This window comes from Agelaius phoeniceus, chromosome 23 (assembly GCF_051311805.1).
Source record: "Agelaius phoeniceus isolate bAgePho1 chromosome 23, bAgePho1.hap1, whole genome shotgun sequence".
NCBI lineage: Eukaryota > Metazoa > Chordata > Aves > Passeriformes > Icteridae > Agelaius > Agelaius phoeniceus.
The window spans coordinates 3,483,960-3,505,449 of NC_135287.1; the positions used below are offsets into that span (position 1 = coordinate 3,483,960).

Consider the following 21,490-nt stretch of genomic DNA (forward strand, 5'->3'; position numbering starts at 1 on the left):
AGACTGAGTGAGTGTGAGGGAGCTGGAGATAACCATCAGCCAGAAACGTGGTGGAGCCTGCTCCTGGCCTGGGAGGAGGAGGAAGAGGAGGAGGAGGAGGAGGAGTCTCTTTGCTGAGACGAGCACGTGTTTCCCCATGACTTTGATGCTGGGATGTTACTCACTGGTGGAGAAGAACGTGGTTGACACTCACTGGTGGAGAAGAACGTGGTTCATGTTGGAGCTTGGTCTGGGGAAGGTGGTGCCTTGGGCGTTGCACTGGTGATGGACACAGCAGCACTACTGCAACACTTATTGGGCATTTTTATTTTGGCTCAGGTGTGGCAGCAGCTGCTGGGAATGCCCTGAAGGGAGGGAGGGAGCACCACAAGTGTGATGAGAACGTAAATAACCAGGGGAAAAGGGAAAGGAAATGTGAAGTGGCCCTTTAAATATGAGCCTCCAGAGCCCAGAGCCCAACTAGCTTTCCCTCAAGTATTCAAATGAGATTGCAGCATCAGATTGGTATGCATTAGGCTGGTCTCAATGAAAATTAACATGTAATTGCTTCAAATGAAGTAAGTGAGGAGGTAATCTGTTCTTAAATTGGATTCTCAGGATTTTGTGGTACCATAATGCAGCTGTGAAATGAAATATATTTTAAGGATGATGTCCTCAAGGGGAGAGGGAAGGATGGGGGTGTCTTTACTGGGAAGGGTCCTTTCCCTCACTCCCTCTTTTGTTTCTGGTCTCATTAGTGCTATTTTATAAATGAGGAGAGGGCTTTGGTGCCATGGCAAGGCTGGAGAAGGTCCCACTGCTTTGGCTCCATCATGTTTCCTTCCTTGACATCCCTCTTGTCCCTCCTTTCCACTTCCTCTGGTTCCCCACTTGCCTTGCTGTGTCAATGCCTCTCCAGCCTCCTCTGTCAGACTCAAGTCCCCACCCCATTGTGATGACTCACACGGGAGTCATGAGAGGAGCACTTGAACTCGGTTTATGTAGCAAACCACCTTCTGGTTAGGCAGTGGAAGAAGGTCTGGCTCTGTTCTGGGGTTTATGCGTCTGTGAGGAGCTGTGCAGGTTCTTGTTAGGGAGCTGTGTTCTCTGAGGAGGGATGTCAGAGCAAGAGGCACAGTTTAGCTTTTTCTCTCAGCTGTTTATGCTCTTCTGCCAAAGAAGAATCACCCTGTGATGCAGCACAGCCCTGCAAGGCTTCAGGATTCATCTCCAAAGGCTTGGGATGCCCCACTCCTCCTACTCAGCCTTGAGTTGCCGGGACCACCTCTCTATTTTAATTTTAAGGATTTGCTGCTTGTCCTTGTTCTGTCTCTCCCCATCTCTCCCCACCTGGCAGCAGAAGCATGACAAGCTCGTGGTGAAGATGAAATTAGGAGCATGAGGGAGAGCTGGTGTAGGAAGGTGGAGTGGTAACCTGCAATTATTCCCAGGCTAGAATTATAGAGATGGCATGGCATATATAGATATAATATATATAGATAGAGAATAGATAGATGGATATATATATAGATATGGTTTATATATGTACAATAGCAGCATATTTTTGCTACATGAAGTCGTGGCTGCCCCATCCCTGGAAGTGCCCAAGGCCAGAATTATAGAGATGGCATGGTATATATAGATATAGCATATATGGATAGAGAATATATAGACAGAGAATAGATAGATGGATATATATAGATATGGTAAATATATGTACAATAGCAGCATATTTTTGCTACCTGAAGTCCTGGCTGCCCCGTCCCTGGAAGTGTCCAAGGCCAGGTTGGATGGGACATGGAGCAGCCTGCTCGAGTGGGAGGTGTCCCAGCCCATGGCAGGGGATAGAACAGGATGATCTTTAAGGTTCTCTCCAACCCAAACCATTCCATGATCCCATCTAGACCCAGCTGGTCAGCAGAAGGGAGTGACAGCCCAAGCTCCCCCAGCTCCCCAGAGCAGCTCTGCCAATGCCTTGAAAACCTAATTCCTGATCCTGTGCCCTTGCCTGGGCAGGTTTCCCTGTGTTGTCTCCACCAGTGCCCTGCAGCCCTCTGTTTGCATCACCTCTCCCTCCCTCTCGCCCCCTGCTCCTCCTCCCAGAGCCCCCGGACTCGCAGCATCGTTCAGCAGCCTCCAATTCCCTCCTCCGTCCCTCTCTGCAGTCCTGGCAGAAAGCGTTCACCCCTCACCGCTCCTGTTTTGTGCCTCAACTTCTAAGGAAAAGGCACTTCAGTGATAATTTCCCACTTGTGATAAGTTAAGTGCATCGCTTCCTTTGGAATGCATTTTCAGTGCAGTTAAGCTCAGCAGTGCCTTGCCTCCGTGCGCAGTTAAACGCGCTCCTTTGCAGCCCGTTGGGGTGGATGGCATCGCTTTATTCCAGGGCCATTAGTGTCACTTGGCAAAGCAGAACCGGGATTTATTCCGGGGCACGGCTCGTAATTGGGCGAGTTCAGCGCCGTTCAGGCAGTGCAGCCTGCAGGAGCAGAGCAGGAGCTGGAGCTGCCAGGGGGGACTGAAGGATGGGGAGTTGGGGTGACTTGAGTGGCTCAGCCCGGACTTGTGGGTCGTAAAGAGCATTTTTTCTAGAGAGAAGTGCAGAGCAAGGAGAGAGATCCCTGTTCTTTTGGAGGCAGAGAGAGAGAAAGCAACTTCTCTGCACCTCCTCAGATGAGGAGACCTTGTTTGCTAGGGTTTGCACTGCTTCCTTATGTTTGAGGGGAGAGGATGAGATCATCAGGGAGTTATTTTCTTCTTGTGGCATTTTCCACACCTCTTTTTGAAGCTGCCAGATCTTGGTCCTGGACTGGGCTGATGGAGTGAGGATCCTTCTGTAGGCAACCCTGGAAGACTGCCAGGGGAGGGGTGGCTTTGCCTGCTGGCATCCAGGAGCCTCCTGTTCATTACTTGGGCTTGGGGAATGTGAAAAAGGAGAAAACCCTGAGGAATAACTGTCCCACAGCTCAGCCCAGGATCCCTCCTATGGGTTCCCTGGTGGTACCCTGTCGGGGTCTCTGCTGCTCAGAGTGACCCCAAGAAAGGTTAGAAAGTCTCTTTTCCCAGCCTGGGGCTTGAAGGAGGAGTCAGAGCTCTTAATTTCTCTGTCTCAAGGTTGTTTATTGTTTCTTATCTATAAAAAATTTTCTCCTGCCCTGCCGAGGTCAGCTCAGCAAGACAGTCCAGGCATTCTGCCTGCCCCTGGGGTGGTGTTATGTCTTTATACTAAAAACTACCTGTACAATGTTTACAATTACTTCCCAATACCCATCACCTATGTTAGACACTGAGCTTCTACTCTAAACCAATCCAAAAGTGCCACCATCACAGCAGAAGATGGAGGCCAAGAAGAAGAAGGAGAAAGGCTGGGCACACCCAGTACCCTCCATCTTGCCCTCTGAACCCCCATACCAAAAACCCCAAAATCTACTTTTTGACCCTGTGATAACTTCACTATTATTCTACCTAAACTGTTGTGGCTTGCTGATCTTCATCTAAGGTTGGTAATTTGCTCCACAGGTCATAATCAAACCCACAGGTGTTTTGGGCTGTGTGCCAGGGTCTCTGAGACCCCTGGCAGGGGTCTTGGCTGCTCAGGACAACCAGAGGGATGTCCTGGGTCCTGACAGTACCCATGTCATTTGTGTCCCCACACAGCTGCCCACAGGCATTTTGGTGCTGGTGTCACCCTGTGCCCAGTGCCATTAGCACTTCTGGAGGGCAGCCAGGCAGATGGGCCAGGAACACGCTCCAGGGGTGCCCCAGGGAGCCTGCCCCACCCGGGCTTAGGGACTTCCTGCCATGCCTGCTGCCCTCATTGATGTTTTGTGGCACGATCAGAGATGCTGAGATGGAAGATGCTATAGATGTGCAGAGCCCTGTTGTTAGCAGAGACAATAGGAGGATAAATAGAAAGGCTGGATGAGCCGAGCACGGGACTTGGAAAGGTGCTGGTGCATTGCTGCATTGCAGAGAGATAAAGACTTTTCCAGACAAGCCATCCCTGCCGGCTGCATCGTGATCTGCCCACTCTGCAGCAGCCCTGGGGCCAGCACTGGGCTCTCCCAGCACTGCAGGATGCACACAGAGGTGCTCACACAACCCCAGCACTGCAGGATGCACACAGAGGTGCTCACACAATCTGAGCACTGCAGGATTCACTCAGAGGTGCTCTCAGAGCCCCAGCACTGCAGGATACACTCAGAGGTGCTCTCAGAATCCCAGCACTGCAGGATGCACACAGAGGTGCTCTCAGAACCCCAGCACTCCAGGATGCACACAGAGGTGCTCAGAGAATCCCAGCACTGCAGGATGCACACAGAGGTGCTCACACAACCCCAGCACTGCAGGTTGCACACAGAGGTGCTCACACAATCCCAGCACTGCAGGATGCACACAGAGGTGCTCACAGAATCCCAGCACTGCAGGATGCACACAGAGGTGCTCACACAACCCCAGCACTGCAGGGTGCACACAGAGGTGCTCACACAACCCCAGCACTGCAGGATGCACACAGAGGTGCTCACACAACCCCAGCACTGCAGGGTGCACACAGAGGTGCTCACACAACCCCAGCACTGCAGGGTGCACACAGAGGTGCTCTCAGAGCCCAGCACTGCAGGATGCACACAGAGGTGCTCACACAATCTGAGCACTGCAGGGTGCACACAGAGGTGCTCACACAATCTGAGCACTGCAGGATGCACACAGAGGTGCTCACACAACCCCAGCACTGCAGGATGCACACAGAGGTGCTCACACAATCCCAGCACTGCAGGATGCACACAGAGGTGCTCACACAACCCCAGCACTGCAGGATGCACACAGAGGTGCTCACACAATCCCAGCACTGCAGGGTGCACACAGAGGTGCTCAGAGAACCCCAGCACTGCAGGGTGCACACAGAGGTGCTCACACAACCCCAGCACTGCAGGATGCACACAGAGGTGCTCACACAACCCCAGCACTGCAGGATGCACACAGAGGTGCTCACACAATCCCAGCACTGCAGGATGCACACAGAGGTGCTCACAGAACCCCAGCACTGCAGGATGCACACAGAGGTGCTCACAGAACCCCAGCACTGCAGGATGCACACAGAGGTGCTCACAGAACCCCAGCACTGCAGGATGCACACAGAGGTGCTCACACAACCCCAGCTCTGCAGGGTGCACACAGAGGTGCTCACACAACCCCAGCACTGCAGGATGCACACAGAGGTGCTCAGAGAATCCCAGCACTGCAGGATGCACACAGAGGTGCTCAGAGAATCCCAGAACGGCAGGATGCACACAGAGGTGCTCACAGAATCCCAGCACTGCAGGGTGCACACAGAGATGCTCTCAGAATCCCAGCACTGCAGGGTGCACACAGAGGTGCTCACCCAATCCCAGCACTGCAGGATGCACACAGAGATGCTCTCAGAATCCCAGCACTGCAGGATGCACACAGAGGTGCTCACAGAATCCCAGCACTGCAGGATGCACACAGAGGTGCTCACACAACCCCAGCACTGCAGGTTGCACACAGAGGTGCTCACACAATCCCAGCACTGCAGGATGCACACAGAGGTGCTCACACAACCCCAGCACTGCAGGGTGCACACAGAGGTGCTCACACAACCCCAGCACTGCAGGATGCACACAGAGATGCTCTCAGAATCCCAGCACTGCAGGGTGCACACAGAGGTGCTCACACAATCTGAGCACTGCAGGATGCACACAGAGGTGCTCACACAATCCCAGCACTGCAGGATGCACACAGAGGTGCTCACACAATCCCAGCACTGCAGGGTGCACACAGAGGTGCTCACACAACCCCAGCACTGCAGGATGCACACAGAGGTGCTCACACAACCCCAGCACTGCAGGATGCACACAGAGGTGCTCACACAATCCCAGCACTGCAGGGTGCACACAGAGGTGCTCACACAACCTGAGCACTGCAGGATGCACACAGAGATGCTCTCAGAATCCCAGCACTGCAGGATGTACACAGAGATGCTCTCAGAATCCCAGCACTGCAGGATGCACACAGAGATGCTCTCAGAATCCCAGCACTGCAGGGTGCACACAGAGGTGCTCACACAATCTGAGCACTGCAGGATACACTCAGAGGTGCTCACAGAATCCGTGCCTCTCTCCACCCTGCCTGATGCTCAGTCAGCAGGAGCTCCAGCTCTTTTTGCAGCTCTTCTTCCCTTCCCAGTCCGGTTTCCTCCTGTTTCCTTGGCATGTGCCAATAGCCATGTCTAAGGCAGCACACTGGGAGTTGTTTGCAGCTCTGCAAATCCCGGGCAGTGAACCAAGGCGGATCTTTTTGAGCCCAGTATTATTATTAATGTAATTAGTGTGAATCATTTGCATGTATAAACTTTCAATTGAGGAGATCAGGTACTTTATAAACATGAGTTAACTCACACTCCCTGGCAAGGAGGTGCCAGATATCTTTAAAGCCTTGCAGAAGGCAGGAACAAAGGGCAGGAACTTGCATGGTCCAGTGGGAAATGCAGGACCTCACAGTCCAGGGCCCTGACTCCCTCTGCAACAACCAACATGGAGCTGTCTGGGCAGGGAAGAGAGGGGGAAGCACAAAGGGGTTTTATTTTCCACTTCTGAGCATTCCTTTTGACCAGCTCAGTGTTGATTTGATGAGGCACTGGGGTGGCAGCTGATCCAAGGGTACCTCCTCACCCTGCAGCCTTTGGAGAGGCTCTGGCTGCTGCAGGGGGGACGGGAGGAAGGCACCGGCCCCAGCAGGGACCCCCCTTTCCTGCCAGACCCCACTGCTGAGTTAATCACTGGGTCGGCTCCTACCTGACAGGAGCCAGGCTGCCCATGCAGGGAGGAGCACTGTGAGCCACTCTGTGCTGTGAAAACCTCCTCGGGCTGTGTCTTTGGTGGTGTCACATCAGTGGGAGCCCCAGGGATGCCCTCCAGCCAAACTCACAGTGAGGGCGAGGATGACTGGGCTGGTCCTGGGGAGCAGGTGAGGACAGGAATGCCAAGAGCCTGATCACAGCCACTCACCCCAGCAGGGCTGAGCCTCCAGCCCCCGTTAGTGTCCCTGACTGAGCACTGGGGGCTTTCAGCAGTACCAAACCTACAGGCATTTTAATCCAGCAGTCCACTGTGAATGTCTACTGCTCCTTGCCTGTGACTAACACATCCAACCTCGCCATCCGAGCTCCATGGCCTGAGCTGGGTGTCCCTGCTCCAGCAGAATGGGATTATTGCTGGGGGAGCACACGCTGTTCCCCACGTGTGTGGGTGCTCTCAGTGTGTGCTGTGTGGGCTTGGTGTGCAGGGCAGCACTGGCCAGCCCTGTGGATGTGAGCAGACGGTGCTGCAGGGAGGGTGTGTGAGCAAACACAGGCTGGGTGTGCACAGAAAGGGAGCAGATGCTGTAAATCCTGCTGGAGAAGGGCTGGACTGGGAGGAATTGCTGGTGCGTGACTTAGCCCAATGCAGCAGAGAGAGCGAAACCAGACTGGGTTGTAACAATGAGAGATTTGGCTCGATATTTATTAGTTAAAAAGCTTCCAGACCATGTTCTTTGTGATAGCCACACCTCAGGCTGTCCATGGCATGGGCATGCCAGCCTTACAGGATTGTGGGCAGTGCCTGTCCTAAAGGAGCATGGCACAATCTGGCCCCAGCTTTCCCTTTGCCCAGGAATTGATGGCCAAAATTCTCTCCTAAACATCATAGGAAAGTCTGTGAGACTGTGCCTGACTGGGATTGAGTTGTTCACAGCCCGGCCTTTAATTAATCCTAATAAATAACAATAAAATGTGATAATCACAGAAATAAATCTGAAGATGTGGAGCTCTGCCTCGGGCGGCGGGCTGGTTTAGTTGATCATTTATAGCTTGGCTGATGGTGCAGAGGCTGGAAGGTGATGGCTGGGATATGAGAAGCTGGGGACAAGGCAGGCCCAGAGCATCCTGTCATCTTACCCAGCCTCAGTGGGAGGATTTGCACTCAATTTTAAGATAAACCCCAAATTTATTCCTGATCTCCAGCTTGGTTTAGCCCATAGCAGACAAAACATTGCTGGTGTGGGATTGATTAAAAATCTGTAATTGTGTGGGAATGGCTGGGTTAGACTGGGAAGAATATGAAAAGATATCTGGGGATGCTTGATGGTGGGTGTGGCACTTGGGGACATGGTTTAGGGGTGGGCTTGGCAGTGCTGGGTTAATGCTTGGACTCAATGGTTAAAGGTTCTTTCCAACCTAAAGATTTCGGGTCAGTGCCATTGTGAAATTCCATCAAGTGGCCAGGATTTAGGAAGGTGGTTTTCTCTAGGGTGGGCATGCCATGAAAATTAGGGGGTGATGGAAGGAGAATTGAGCCTGGGGAGGGTCAGTTTGGTCACAGCCCAGGCTGGGCCTCCACATTTCATGGGGTGAGCCAGGCTTAGCCCTGTTCTGCCTCCCCATGATGGAGCTTGTACCTTGATAATTGCAATGAAAGCAGCAATCAGGTTGGTAATTTTGCTGAGCTCTTTTCAGTTCTAATTAACATTATTCATTTCTTGTGTGTCCTGCTGGGTTGAGACAATCTGTGCTCTCCAGCCCAGCCCTCTGGAACACCAGCAATCTGCATAAGAGGCAACAAAAAAAGTGTTGTGTGCCAATTACTACACTTCAGTAATTAAAAACCTCCTTCCCCCCACTGCCTGCCCACCTCCTCTCATGTCATTTTTTTGTGTGCAAACTCGAGAAAGCAAAGAGAGAAATTCAGGAGGGCATGTCACTGCTGGTGTGTGCCATCTGTGTCTGCTCTGGAGTCGCAGGGAGGTGCTGGGGGCTGGACGCAGCATGGGTGGGATCAGTGGTCAGGGAACTCAACCTCAGCACCCTGCTGCTTGTTTATTCCTGGTACTTGTTTATGAGGCTGTTTTGTCCCCACTGATGGCTTTGTTGGCATTTTCAGCCCGGCTCATCTTTGTGCTCGCTGGCAGAGTCCTTGTGCTGCTGCTTTTCCTCTTCCAGTTTGTCTTTGAGCGCTGTCCCTACAGCCAGGTGGGCGGTTGGCTGCACCTGTGGGGCCCTGGGGATGCATGAGCTCAACCCTCAGGCTGTGGAAATGTTTGGGAATACCAGCTGGGGGAGAGTGGCCAGTCCCCTAACTTGATAGAACAGAGTGGATAACAAAGCCTGGAAATTTTGGCTGTGGGAGATGTTGACAGAGGTGGAAGGGGCAGCTCCACTCTGTATCCCTTTGCACCCACCACACGTCATTAATCGGGGAGTGCAGGGCAAGGGATGAGCAGGTGGGTTGGGACAGGTGGGGAGGATGGAGATTCACAGCTCTCACCTTTGCTCAGTGTGTTTGACTGTAAAATGCCCCAATTTGTGGTCATTTTGAGGCGCCCTCAGAGGCCTCAGGGAGCAGAGGGTCTGGTGCAGCATGAGGAGCTTCATCTCCCTACAAACCATCCCTTCCTGCCTCAGGGTGATGTAGCAGTGGTGAGTTAGGCAGTGTTCCCCTCTCCAGAGGAGAAACCCCAAGGCTTGGGGCTCTGGGTTTATTGGGAAGGAAACAACAGAGAGAGGCAGCAGTATCCAGAGCAGCATCATCTCCACCCTGTGCTGGCACACAGCAGTTTTTCATCTTCCTGGAGGAGAAGTCCTTGCTGTCTGAGCAGGAGTGGAACGAGGATTAAGGATCTTGAGAGAGAAAATTACCTCATCTGTGCTTAATTGTTTTTAGATCATCTTTTTGGAGGCAAGCACTGCTTTCCGGCACCCCAAGGGCCTCTCCCTCCCCTCCTTCCCTGGCACATCCTGGGGTGAGAGGGAAAGTGAGAGCTTCCAGCGAGGTGGAGGAGGCATCCCAGGGCTTTGCACTTTGCCAAGAGCAGGGTGGAAGGATGAGAGGCTGTGGGCTCGGCGGTGGCTTTGCTCTCCACCTGTGCCTGGAGCTTGGCTTGCTGGCCAAAGGCAAAGGCTTTCTGCTCTGCTGCCCGCCTGTGGGAGAGGAGGCTCCCCATCCCTGCACCGGGCTGCTGGAGACAGGAGCTGCTGGAGGAGGCAACGAGGAGCAGATGGAGGGGCTGGAAGAGCATCGGGTCGCTGTGATGAGCCTCGGCCACGGGGACCCCGACCTGTGCTTGTGCGAGGAGGAGGAGGAGCAGGAGGGGTTGGAGGGGCAGGAGGAGCTGGAGAGACAGGAGGGGCTGGAAGGGCAGGAGGAGCAGGAAGGGCTGGAGGGGCTGGAGAGACAGGAAGGGCTGGAGGAGCAGGAGGGGCAGCAGGGGCTGGAGGGGCTTGAGGAGCAGGAGGGGCTGGAAGGGCATGCAGGGCTGGAGGAGCAGGAGGGACTGGAAGGGTATGAGGGGCTGGAGGGGCTGGAGGAGCAGAAGGAGCAGGAGGGGCTGGAGAGGTTGCAGGAGCAGGACGGGCAGGAGGGGCTGCAAGAGCGGGAGGGGCAGGAGGAACAGGAGGGGCTGGAGAGACAGGAGGAGCAGGAGGGGCTGGAGGGGCATGAGGGGCTGGAGGAGCAGGAGGGGCAGAAGGGGCTGGAGGGGCATGAGGAGCAGGAGGGGCTGGAGAGGCTGGAGGGGCTGGAGGAGCAGAAGGAGCAGGAGGACCAGAGTGCTTGGGAGCAGCTCAGGAAGGAGCACAGCTGCCAATCCCTAAATAGCCCAATGCATCCAGAGGTCAAAGCACCTCTTTCCCTGGAGCCGTGCTGTGCTTCATTATATATATATTTTTATATATATATATGTCGGCTCAGGAGCTTTATGAGGCAGGGAAGAATACAAAGTAACAGCTTGAAGCTTGCCGATCCCAGGGACAGGGAAGCGTGTCTGGATGATAAGGAGAGATTGTGCCCGGGTGCTGTGAAGGGCGACAGCACTTATTTCACTGTTGCCTCATGCGTTACCTGAGCCCCGTTGCTTTTCAAAAGCACTTAAATGCCCATATGATAGAGGGAATGCTTGGATTGCACACTGTCTGGCTCCATTATTATCCAAGGATCTCCAAGCTGCTGCATTTCATAAAGGATACTGGCATGGAGGAGGAGAGGGGAAATATATATTTTTAGTTCAGCCTGCTTACAGTTTCTCAAGGTAACGTCTGCAGAGGGGATTGGGTGAGAAATTCAAGTCATGTCTGGTTTCTCATCACCCAGCCCTGGACACCCCTGTGTCTGCGCAGAACCACCACCACAGGAGCCTATTTCATGGTACCAGAGCCAAACACCAAATAACCACTTCATTTCATTCGTGCCCCATAGGTCTGAGCTACCAGCAGAGCTGAGATTTGGAGTTCAATAGACTAAACCCATCCTCTGGGAAGAAATCTCCAGTTTAATTCAACTTGTGCAACTAAACTCTCAGGCCTTTTACTCAAGTTGTAATGCAGCTGAGAGCAAGAGCCAAGTTCTTGGTGTTCAGCCCAGACTGAATCTATTGCTTTTTTTAATGTAGATCATAAAAATCTGCTCACATTTAATTTATTATTATCGTAATATCATTATGGAACAGTAGTAAAGTGGTTTAATTTATTGGCTGTTTTTCACACCAGGGAGGGAAGATGGAGCAGGAGCTGGGTACTGGCAGCTCAGGGGTGTCCTGTGCTGCAGACAACACGTTTCCTCTGTCACCCCCAACCCCCAAAATTTGTGTGTTGAGGCTGGGTGGGTTATTTTGGCTTCTCCTGTAATCACTGGGGCCAAAGAGGTTCCAAGAGGAGTCTGAATGAGATGGGATGACTTGTCCCCAGGTGGGTACCTTTGTGTTCCCTGGCATCAGTAATGGACACAGGAAGAGGAGTCTTCCATCACGGGTCATCAAGGTTGGAAAAGCCCCTAAAGTCAGTCCAACCATTCCCCTGTACTGCCAGGTCCTCCACAAATCCATGTCCCCAAGTGCCACATCTATGGGACTTCTAGATCCCTCCAGTGACTCCAGCACTGCCCTGGCCTTGAGCACCCTTTCAGTGAAGAAATATTCCCTAATATTCAATCTAAACCTTCCCTGGTACAACTTGAGGCCGTTTCCTCTTGTCCTATCGCTTGTTACCTTGCAGAAAATGTAAATCCCAAACCAAAGGGGGCTATAAGGAGCCCCAGTAAGGAGACAGCTCACCCAAAGGAAGGACAGATTCCCTAAAGTGTCCAGGACAAGTCCATGTGCCAGGATACACCCATCCTTGCCATTAGCTCCCCTGTCAGTGCAGTCTGGCACGTGGAGCCCATTAAGTCCCTTACATTCCTTGAAGTCACCCCGAGTGAGATGTCCCAGAGGCTGCTGGGCTCCCTCCCAGTGCCTCTGAAGTTAATTTGCATCCCAGCCACTGCACAAGTAATGAAGTAGTTTGGGGGAGAATATAAACAGTGGATCTTAGGCTGAGTGGTTTTATGCAGGGACATTATGCTCTGGAGCCAGCATCCAGCAAAGCGTGGCTAAATCCCGATGGCTCCGTAATCCCAAAATTTCTCAGACAGAAGCAGGGGTTTAGCTGGCTGTGGGGGCTGCAGGTTTCTGCTGTTTAGAGAACTTCTTGATGCTTCTCTTGTGGCAATAGGAGGATTCAAATCTGGCTTGGGGACATGGGGATGGAGGGTTACAGAGCTGGCAGAAACCTTTGGGAGGAGCAGGACTGATCCCAGCTAATGTTGACAGGAAAGTAATCTCCTTCAGGATCAAAATAATTTCTGGGTTTGCACTGTGTTGTCTCCAGGGGGAATTCAGGTGCTTACTGAGGCTGAATATAGAGGATTTCTGCCTCCAAAACATCCCTGGATAAGTGAAATGCTCAGCTCACAAGTGAGGGAGGAGCAGTGGAGCAGGTGATGGGTATGGAAGGAAAAGTTGACAGAGGGGACAAATGGTCAGATATTCAAGGTTTCTCTTTAGAGGTGTGTGTCAGAGCTGGCTTTCTCCAAAGATAAATTTTCCTTGCTCCTTTGTGAAGCAGCACAAGCTTTCCCAACGTCATTTTGCATCTTTTTGTGTGGCTGCAGGGATGTGAAGGTCTGCAGAGAGAATGACAGGTCATGGATTTGGGCAGGAAGTAACAACCTGCACCCCTAAAAAAAGTGTGGACTTGGGATGGAGGTTTGGACTCAGCTCTGTTTGTCTGGGAGTTTGTGAAAGAATAAATTGGAATGGAGGAGTGAAAATCTGGTACTGGGTGGCTCTGACTTCCCTGCATCTGAAAACTCTGTGAAGCTGTTGGTCAAATCTCTGGAGCTGCTGGTTTAGATGGATATTGGTGCCCTGAGCACTTCAGGAAAAGCACTGACCTTGTCCTCTTTGGACACTGAAAGCTCTTGGTTTCTGAAAGTGCTGCTGACAGCAAAGCTAAAAATAGTGCCAGGAGGACCAGGAGGGCTGGAAGGGAGGGAGGGAGAGCGCCCAGGAGCAGCGCACTGATGGGTCACCTCTCTGCCTCTCCCCAGGTGCTCCGTGGACAACCGGGTGACCCGGGTGGCCTGGCTGAACCGCAGCAGCATCCTCTATGCCGGCAATGACAAGTGGTGCTTGGACCCTCGGGTGGTGCTCCTGGCCAACACCAAAACCCAGTACAGCATCCAGATCCAGGATGTGGATGTGTATGATGAGGGCCCCTACACCTGCTCCGTGCAGACAGACAATCACCCCAAGACATCGCGCGTCCATCTCATCGTGCAAGGTAAGAAAAAGGAGTTTGTAGAGGGCTTGGGACTTTGCTTTCTGTTCCTTTTGCCTTGGTGTCTTCTTGTCCCATTGCTCCTATGTTGAGCATTTGACACAGCTTGGTGCAGAAGTAGAGGCTGATCCACAAGCTTGGATTGTCCCAAGCTGGGCAATGACTTTAACAGAATCAGAGAACTTGCTGAGTTGGAAGGGACCCACAAGGACCCACGAGGATGATGGAGTCCAGCTCCTGGCCCTGCACAGCACTATCCCCAAGAGTCACACCATGTCCCTGAGGGTATTCTCCAAATGCTCTTGAACTCTGTCAGGCTTGGTTTCTTGGTTTTATCCATCTTTGCTGACATAATCCCAGGGCTCTGATACAGGCTACAGACATATCCATCCTTGCCATTAGCTCCCCTGTCAGTGCAGTCTGGCACGTGGAGCCCATTAAGTCCCTTACTCCTGTGTTGAGCATTTGACACAGCTTGGTGCAGAAGTAGAGGCTGATCCACAAGCTTGGATTGTCCCAAGCTGGGCAATGACTTTCACAGAATCAGAGAACTTGCTGAGTTGGAAGGGACCCACAAGGACCCACGAGGATGATGGAGTCCAGCTCCTGGCCCTGCACAGCACTATCCCCAAGAGTCACACCATGTCCCTGAGGGTATTCTCCAAATGCTCTTGAACTCTGTCAGGCTTGGTTTTATCCATCTTTGCTGACATAATCCCAGGGCTCTGATACAGGCAGCTCTGCCTCCCAACACAGTCACTGGCAAACCCGCGGTGCTGTTTGTTGTTGTTGTTGTTGTTTGATGTTTTTTTGTTTTCCAAGCTGGAGGCAATGCTTGAAGTAAAACTTGTGTTGGGGGAAAAGAGAGAGCTGACAGATTTGTGTGCTTTGTGGGAGTGTGTGTATGCCTAGCAACAATATGTGTTTGTGTGTTGAAATTCCATACTTTTGGAGGAGGAAGAGGAGGAGAAAGACCAGCACAGGGTGCTGGAGCTCTTTTGGTGGCTAAGGGGATGCCTACCTGTGCTCTTCAGCAAGGGTGTGAGCACACACAACTTCTTGAGAGGGGACAGACAGGTGTGGCCACATGGGATGGTCAAGCAGATGGACATTCATGGAAGATTGATCCTGTGCCCATGTGGCAGGGCAAGGGCTGGACAAGGGGGAGCCTTGTGGAGGGACACACGGAGCCTGATGAGCTCTTAGCCTGGGGGAAGATTAATGGAAAATTCCTAATCCCTTGCTAGCAACCGTTTTTTTTTTCATGCTGCTTCTTCTGTGATTTGGCCAGGAGCCCTCTTAACATGACACACCAGCTTGAGTATTGGAATCTCGTCTCAGGCTAATTTTCGAATGCTGATGGGTGTATTGATTTGGAAACAAGCTGGGTTAAAAAGGCATTGGTCTTGTACACAGAGTCGGGTTGAGCTAATCCACCGTCGATATTCCAGGCCTGAGCGCTATTGACAGCCTAATGAATAGAAGTGGGGAAAAAACCCAGACTCAGGGCCTTTATTTTTCTTCTTCCCTCCCTTTTCATTTTCCTTTTCCTCTCCAAGCAATCAAGCTGACTAACCAGAGCCGGACTTTCTCCATCTCCATTAAGCACAGAGGGGAAGAGGATGCATTGCCAGCCCTGGTTCTGGCTGTTTATCTTGCAATCTCTTATTACCTGCCTGAATTTCTTAAGCCAAAGTCGATCACCAGCAAGTTCTGAAGTCGCTATCAGATGCTGGGGTGCTGCAGGACAATTTCTGTCTGTTCTCTTCTGATTCCCGTTTCCTGACCTAAATTTCCTGTATCACCAGACATCCAGACCCATCCCTCCCGTGTCTCGCTGTATCATTAGGAAGAGATATTTGGGTACTGCAGGAAAAGGTCAGAGCTTAACTCCTTGCAGCAGTTAAGTATGGGATGATTCAGTGATGGGCTCAGTCCTGTAATGTGCTGAAGATCCTCAGAAATTCCAGCTCTGGAGAGCAAGCCCCCTAATTTGAAAAGCTGTTCTTTGGCTCACCCAGCCCTTTCTCAGAGCAGGACATGAAAGTGAATTATCATGTCCAATTAAAGGGAAACCTGCCTTAATGACCTCGATGAAAATTGGGCTGTGGTGCCAGGATTAACTCTCCTGCCTTGGAAAATGGGCCCTATAAATATGTATTCTGGAATAATCCTGTCCAAAACAACGTTCAGCTTGTGGGAAATGGTGCTTATTCCCCCTCCTAGGAAAGCAGGGTTGCTCAGCACCAGATTTCAGGGACGTGCCAAGTTCAGCACACAGCCCTGGGACATTTTGCCCCTTCCTGCAGCTGGATAAGAAAGGAGGGGTGATTCAAGGAGGTGGGAAAGGGGATGTCTCCTTGTTAACAGGTTTAGCCAGGAAGAGGAAGGTGTGCATGCTGCTCTAAGCAGGTCCTGAGTTCCTGAGTTTCCCCCTGCTGCACCAGGAAAGGGCCTGGGGGCACGAGCACTCCGGCCTCTCAGGATGCAATTAAATCGTGCCCCGGGGCAGGCTGTGCTCTCCAAAGGGACTGGGTGCCCCGGGGCAAGGAGCTCTCCCCGTTCCAGCCAGGATTGCTCAGCCTGCTGCTCCCCAGGATGGGTGCATATCAGCCGTGCCTGCATCCCCCCTCCTCCCCAGGTTTAGGGGAAATCTCTGGGAAACAGCCATGGATGGAGGGCATCTGTGGTTTTGGCCAAGGGCTGCTGGAGGGGAGCAGAGCTGTGGGAGGGGGGAGAGCAAAACGCAGGAGAGGGGTAGGGGTGGGAGAAGGAGATTCCTTCAGGGTATGAGGGTCAGGAATGGTCCCCAAGGACACAATGAGGTAGAAACACCCAGAAATGAGGATGCCCACACTGCAGCAAGGGGTGAGCTGCACGTTTATTTCTAGGTTGGCTCTATTGGATGGCCAAGATCCCAAAATAGGTGGGGAAAAGGCACCTCAAGAGCTAATTTATCCCGTCCCCCTGCAACCAGGCAGAGACCTCGCTGCCAAGCACATGTGAAAGCTATTCTTGAAAATCTTTAACAAAGCAGGTTCTTCAGTCTCCCCAGACAATCTATTCTACTGCTTTGCTACCTTTTTAATTAGAAAATGTATAGCTAATATCTAACTTAAACCTTCTTTGTTGCAAATGGAGTGGAGTTTTTCTCAGCCTATTCCCAGTGGATGTGGGGAACAATTGATCAGTGTCCTCTGTAATAACCTTTTGCTTTTGGGAGGGTTGTTATCCTGGTGCCCCTTCGCTGCCTTCTTTCTGAAACCATCCAAGCTCTGTTTTTCCCCACTTTTCCTCATTGGCCAGGCTTTCAGAAACACTTGTCAGTCTTGAAATCCTGGTACAAAAGGGAAAAGGTGATTGCTGCTGATCCAGGAATAGCAGGTCGGTGCCTCTGTGCTAATGTGGGACAAATGAGCTCAGGAATGAGACAGCAGACCCTTGGCACTGAATGCACCAAAGTTCAGACCTGCTATTTTGGGGACTGCTCTAAATGGGGTCAGGCTGGTGGTGCCAAGCCGATGTCAGCCAACAGCAGAGCTGCCAAAGGCACAAGGAGGTTCTTAGCACCTGGATCTCTCCTGGGCAAAATGCACCCAGGTTACAGACAGAGCTAAAACGAGCAGCTCAGGGAGCATCCCTGTCATCTGCAGGTCTGGAAGGTGCTCCCACTCCTTCAGTGCTCATTCCTTCTTAGGAGGAGTTGCCATAAGACCAGACAAAGTGTTGGAACTCAGTGCATCCCTCTGGGTGTCCAGAGTTGCCAGGGCCCCTGCCAGGGGGCTCAGAGACCCTGGCACAGAGCCCAGAGCACCTGTGGGTTTGATTATGACCCGTGGGGCAAATTACCAGCTTTGTATGAGGACCTGAAAGCCACAGAAGTTTTAGTGTAATAATAAAATTATCACTAGATGAAAATGTAGATTTTGGGATTTTTAGAATAGGGGTTTTGGGGACAAGATGGAGGAACTTGGGCATGTCCAGCCTTTCTTCTTCTTCTCTACCTCCATCTTCTACTGTGATGCTGGCGCTTGGGGATTAGTTTAGAGTAGAAGCTCACTGTTTAACATAGGTGATGGGTATTGGGAAGTAATTGTAAATATTGTACACATAGTTTGTAGTATAAAAAGATGACACCACCCCGAGGGCGGTCAGAGTGCCTCTGTCTGTCCTGCTGGACAGACCTCGGCTGGACAGGAGGAAAATTTTATAGATAAGATACAATAAACAACTCTGAGACCGAGAACTGAAGAACTCCAACTCATTCTTTGAATGCATGGGCTGAAACAGAGACTGTTCTCGTGTCTCGGGGCTGCAATAATCAGCAAACTCCCCAGAACAAAGCAGCAAAAAGCAGCACTGCCTGTGTTTGCAGTGTCTGCCTTGGACCTTGGGGAGAGTGAGGTGTTTTTGGGAGTAAATGCCAAAGAAACAAAATCCAGGGAAGCCCCAGTTGCAATAGGCAAGCTGTGAACTTGGTGTGGGGCAGAAACCCAGAGTGAGAAGCAGGATTTAGGTCCCACTGACTTCAGAGGAGCAATCCTCTCCTCTCCTCTCCTCTCCTCTCCTCTCCTCTCCTCTCCTCTCCTCTCCTCTCCTCTCCTCTCCTCTCCTCTCCTCTCCTCTCCTCTCCTCTCCTCTCCTCTCCTCTCCTCTCCTCTCCTCTCCTCTCCTCTCCTCTCCTCTCCTCTCCTCTCCTCTCCTCTCCTCAGCAAGTCCTTCTTGCAGCAGCATCTCAGGCACAGCCTCCCCTTTCTCTCTGCAGGACATTTCAGCTATTTAAGCCGTTCTCTGGGTTCCTGGGTTTAAAGGAGAGAGGCGAGGTAGGAGGAGAAGGAGCTATCTGGAAAGCTGTTATTTGTATTGATAATAAGCCGTCTCCAATGCGTGCCTGCTAAACACTCCCACTGCCTTGTAAGATGCATTAAGGGAAGTTGGCCTTATCTCAGTGCAGGAAATGGACTTGGGGAAGGAGGCACGGAGCCTGCCAGAGTTTAATCTCACTTAGGCACACGAATTTGCATGATAGAAAATGGTGGAATTTTAGTGCTTAAAAAGAAAGAAAGAAGAAGAAAAAAAAAAGGCAAAAGCAGGCAACTGGGGGGATATTAGCGCTTTCCCTGCTTCTTTATCACTTTGCCTGGCCCTATCTGGCTTTTGCTGTTGTCACTGGAGAAACTAATCACCCCTCCCCTTTTGTTTGGTGTAAATGAGTTTTCCCCACTCCTTCCAGAGCCCGGGTTAATCTTCAAATCCCTGCCTTTGTCTGGGAGTTAATTACCTGCTCGGCAGAGTCGGGGGGCTGTGGACACAGGTGGCAGGGGGCAGAGGTGGCAGTGCTGGTGGCACCTGTCCCCGTGCAGGGAGCAGCACTGCCAAGGTCTGTGCCGGCGAGATAAAGCCTCCAGTGGGGCTGCAGTGCCCCAGCCGGCTTTGTTTCAACCATCAAACTCTGCCCAATTAATTTTCCTTTGATGCCACAAGCCCCTTTCACTCGTGGGACATCAAGGAGAACTTTTTGTTGCTGTTTTGCTGCCTGGGAAATGCCTTTGCTGGGAGGAAGGCTCAGTCCCTGTTGTCATCATCACCTTACTGGTGAGGCTGAGCCTGTGCCACCAATGCCTGCATTGCACATCCCTGGCTTGGGAGCAAGAAGGGAAAAGGGATTTGCCCAGACACTGCTCACGTTTGAAGCCATGGGCTGGAGTTTCACACTGGGTAGGATGCTCCCCCTGCTTTTGGCATGGATTTACTGGGGTGTCCACACATTTCCCACCGTGGGAGCAGCTATTCCCTCTAGAAGCAAAGGCAGGTTTAGGTAGTAACTCCTAAAAGGCATGGGGGAGCTAGGAGAGCCTCCCAAAGCAGTGGAGGGGAGGAAACCAGCGGCAGGAAATGGAAATCCTCCCTCACTTCGCCTGTGCTCTCGGCTCCTTTGACTGATGTGCTCCTTCCCCGGCTCTCTTTTGTTGCTAATCACCGTCCCTCTGTCAAAGCATCCTTGCCTTTTGTATCAGGGCTGTTGTGGAGGACTGAAGGTCTCCCACACGCTCTCACGCACTGGCCTAGTTTTTGGCTCTTTATCCTCGTTTTGCTCTGCCCTCGGGGAGCATCTCTGCAGGTCCCACATCCATTACTGCCCCCGGATCTCTCCATCTCCCTCACACCCTCGGATCACAGCCCTTGCTTCTCTGGGGTGTGCTTGTCCATGTTCCCCTGTGGAGTGGCCTCGTACCAGGCCAGGCTCCCTCCAGCCTCCCCAAAGTCACTTGACCTCTTTGCAAATCAGTTTAACATCTGTGAGGCAGAGATAATAATTGTCACCTACTTCACAGGGGGGTTGATGAGGATTAATTCATTAATGTCGACAGAGGTCTTTGAAGATGGAACGCTCTATCTGAGAGCTAAACGTTATTATTAATTAGCAATTATATCGTGGGGTGGGAGCAGGGAGGGAAAAGAGACTCCAGAGTCTGTACTGTGGAAGAGTTTGCCCTGGGCTCACTTTCTGCCCTTGCTGCAGCTTCAGGCTGCCCCAGTTTCATGTCCCTGCTGCTGCTGGAGGGAGCCAGGCATGCTGCATCCCACTGGGGGTGTGTCCCACCATGCTGCTCCTTCCTGAAGCTTGTGGATGAGCCTGCTGGTGTAAAGAGAGGGAGGGATGGAGGGGTGAACAGTGCTTGAGTGAGTTCACATTGTTACAAGGAGGGTAACTTGGTAATAGGGAGTTTGGGATGAAGGGATGTCATAGAATCCCAGAGTGGTTTGGGTAGGAGGCGACCTTAAAGACCCCTGGTTTCATCCCCTGCCATGGGCAGGGACACCTGCCACTACCCCAGGGTGCCCCAAGCCCTGTCCAACCTCACCTTGGACACTTCCAGGGATGGGGCAGCCACAGCTTCTCTGGTTAACCTTGGCCAGGACCCCACCACCCTCATTTTAAAAAATGTCTTCCTTATATCTACTCTACATAAAACTTTTTCAATTTCGAGCCATTCCCCTCCAGGCTTGCCTGGCACCCCAGTGATGAAATGGGGCCAGGCACTGCCAGAGTCATGGGAGGATGTATCCTGTTCCCAAGGACAAATAATTGGCAGGAGACTGGAGCAGAGGAGAAGGAAGATCCAGTGATTCACAGGACACACAGACCAGTTTAATTTCCTTCCTGCTTTTCTTTCTCACATACACCCAGGCTGTGGCTGATTCCTGTTTGTGTCCCCAGTGAAGCGCTAATGCCGTCGTCCTGTTTGTCACTGGGCTCCTGACAGAGTTCTTTGTGGTCCCCTCCAGATGTCCCATGCCTCAGTGCTGGGGGCATTCCCACCTCTGGCATCCCCGTGGCTCCACTGTTTCCATCCTCCCTGGCTCAGCTGTGTGGGCTGCTGTGGCAGCGAGGAGAGCTCCGTGGAACTCTCTCTGCTACTCCCTCAGAGCTGCGGAGGTCACCCTCGCTTCACCCCTCTTCTAGAAAACAAGAGCCTGCTCCTCTTTGAGCCTTTCTGAGCACGCGAGCTCCCAGCAGCCCCGTTCACCCAACCTCTCCAAAGGCTTTCAGGAAGAGGTCACCTGCCTCACCCAGAGCCATTCAAGAGTGACTCTGCTAATCCCTTCTGCGGAGCGGGTGAATCCGGGAGGCCAGCGGCGCCAGCAGCTCTCCAGGCAGGGAGGACTGCTGGTGGGGAAGATGAAACAGGAAAGCCTTATCAATATGATTGTCTGGCAAAAGATTTTGAGAATATAGAAATTATAAGTGAGATTAAAGTGAAAGGAAGCTTTTAGATACCTTAGTAACTGAACAACTGGAAAACAATGGCATGGCTGGCTGAAAGTAATCCCCTTTTGAAACAATACCCTCTGCTTGCA

General features: G+C 52.0%; 1 protein-coding gene across 6 annotated transcripts in view; it reads left to right on the forward strand.

Annotated features, from left to right (window-relative positions):
- Positions 1–21,490, forward strand: part of LOC129129549 (protein CEPU-1) — a 393,966-nt gene that overhangs the window by 328,770 nt on the left and 43,706 nt on the right. For all 6 annotated transcript variants that reach the window (XM_054647483.2, XM_077189990.1, XM_077189992.1 and 3 more), the window contains one exon: positions 13,398–13,630. In XM_054647483.2, coding sequence (XP_054503458.1) covers positions 13,398–13,630 — 233 coding nt within the window. The remainder of the gene's footprint in view (positions 1–13,397; positions 13,631–21,490) is intronic.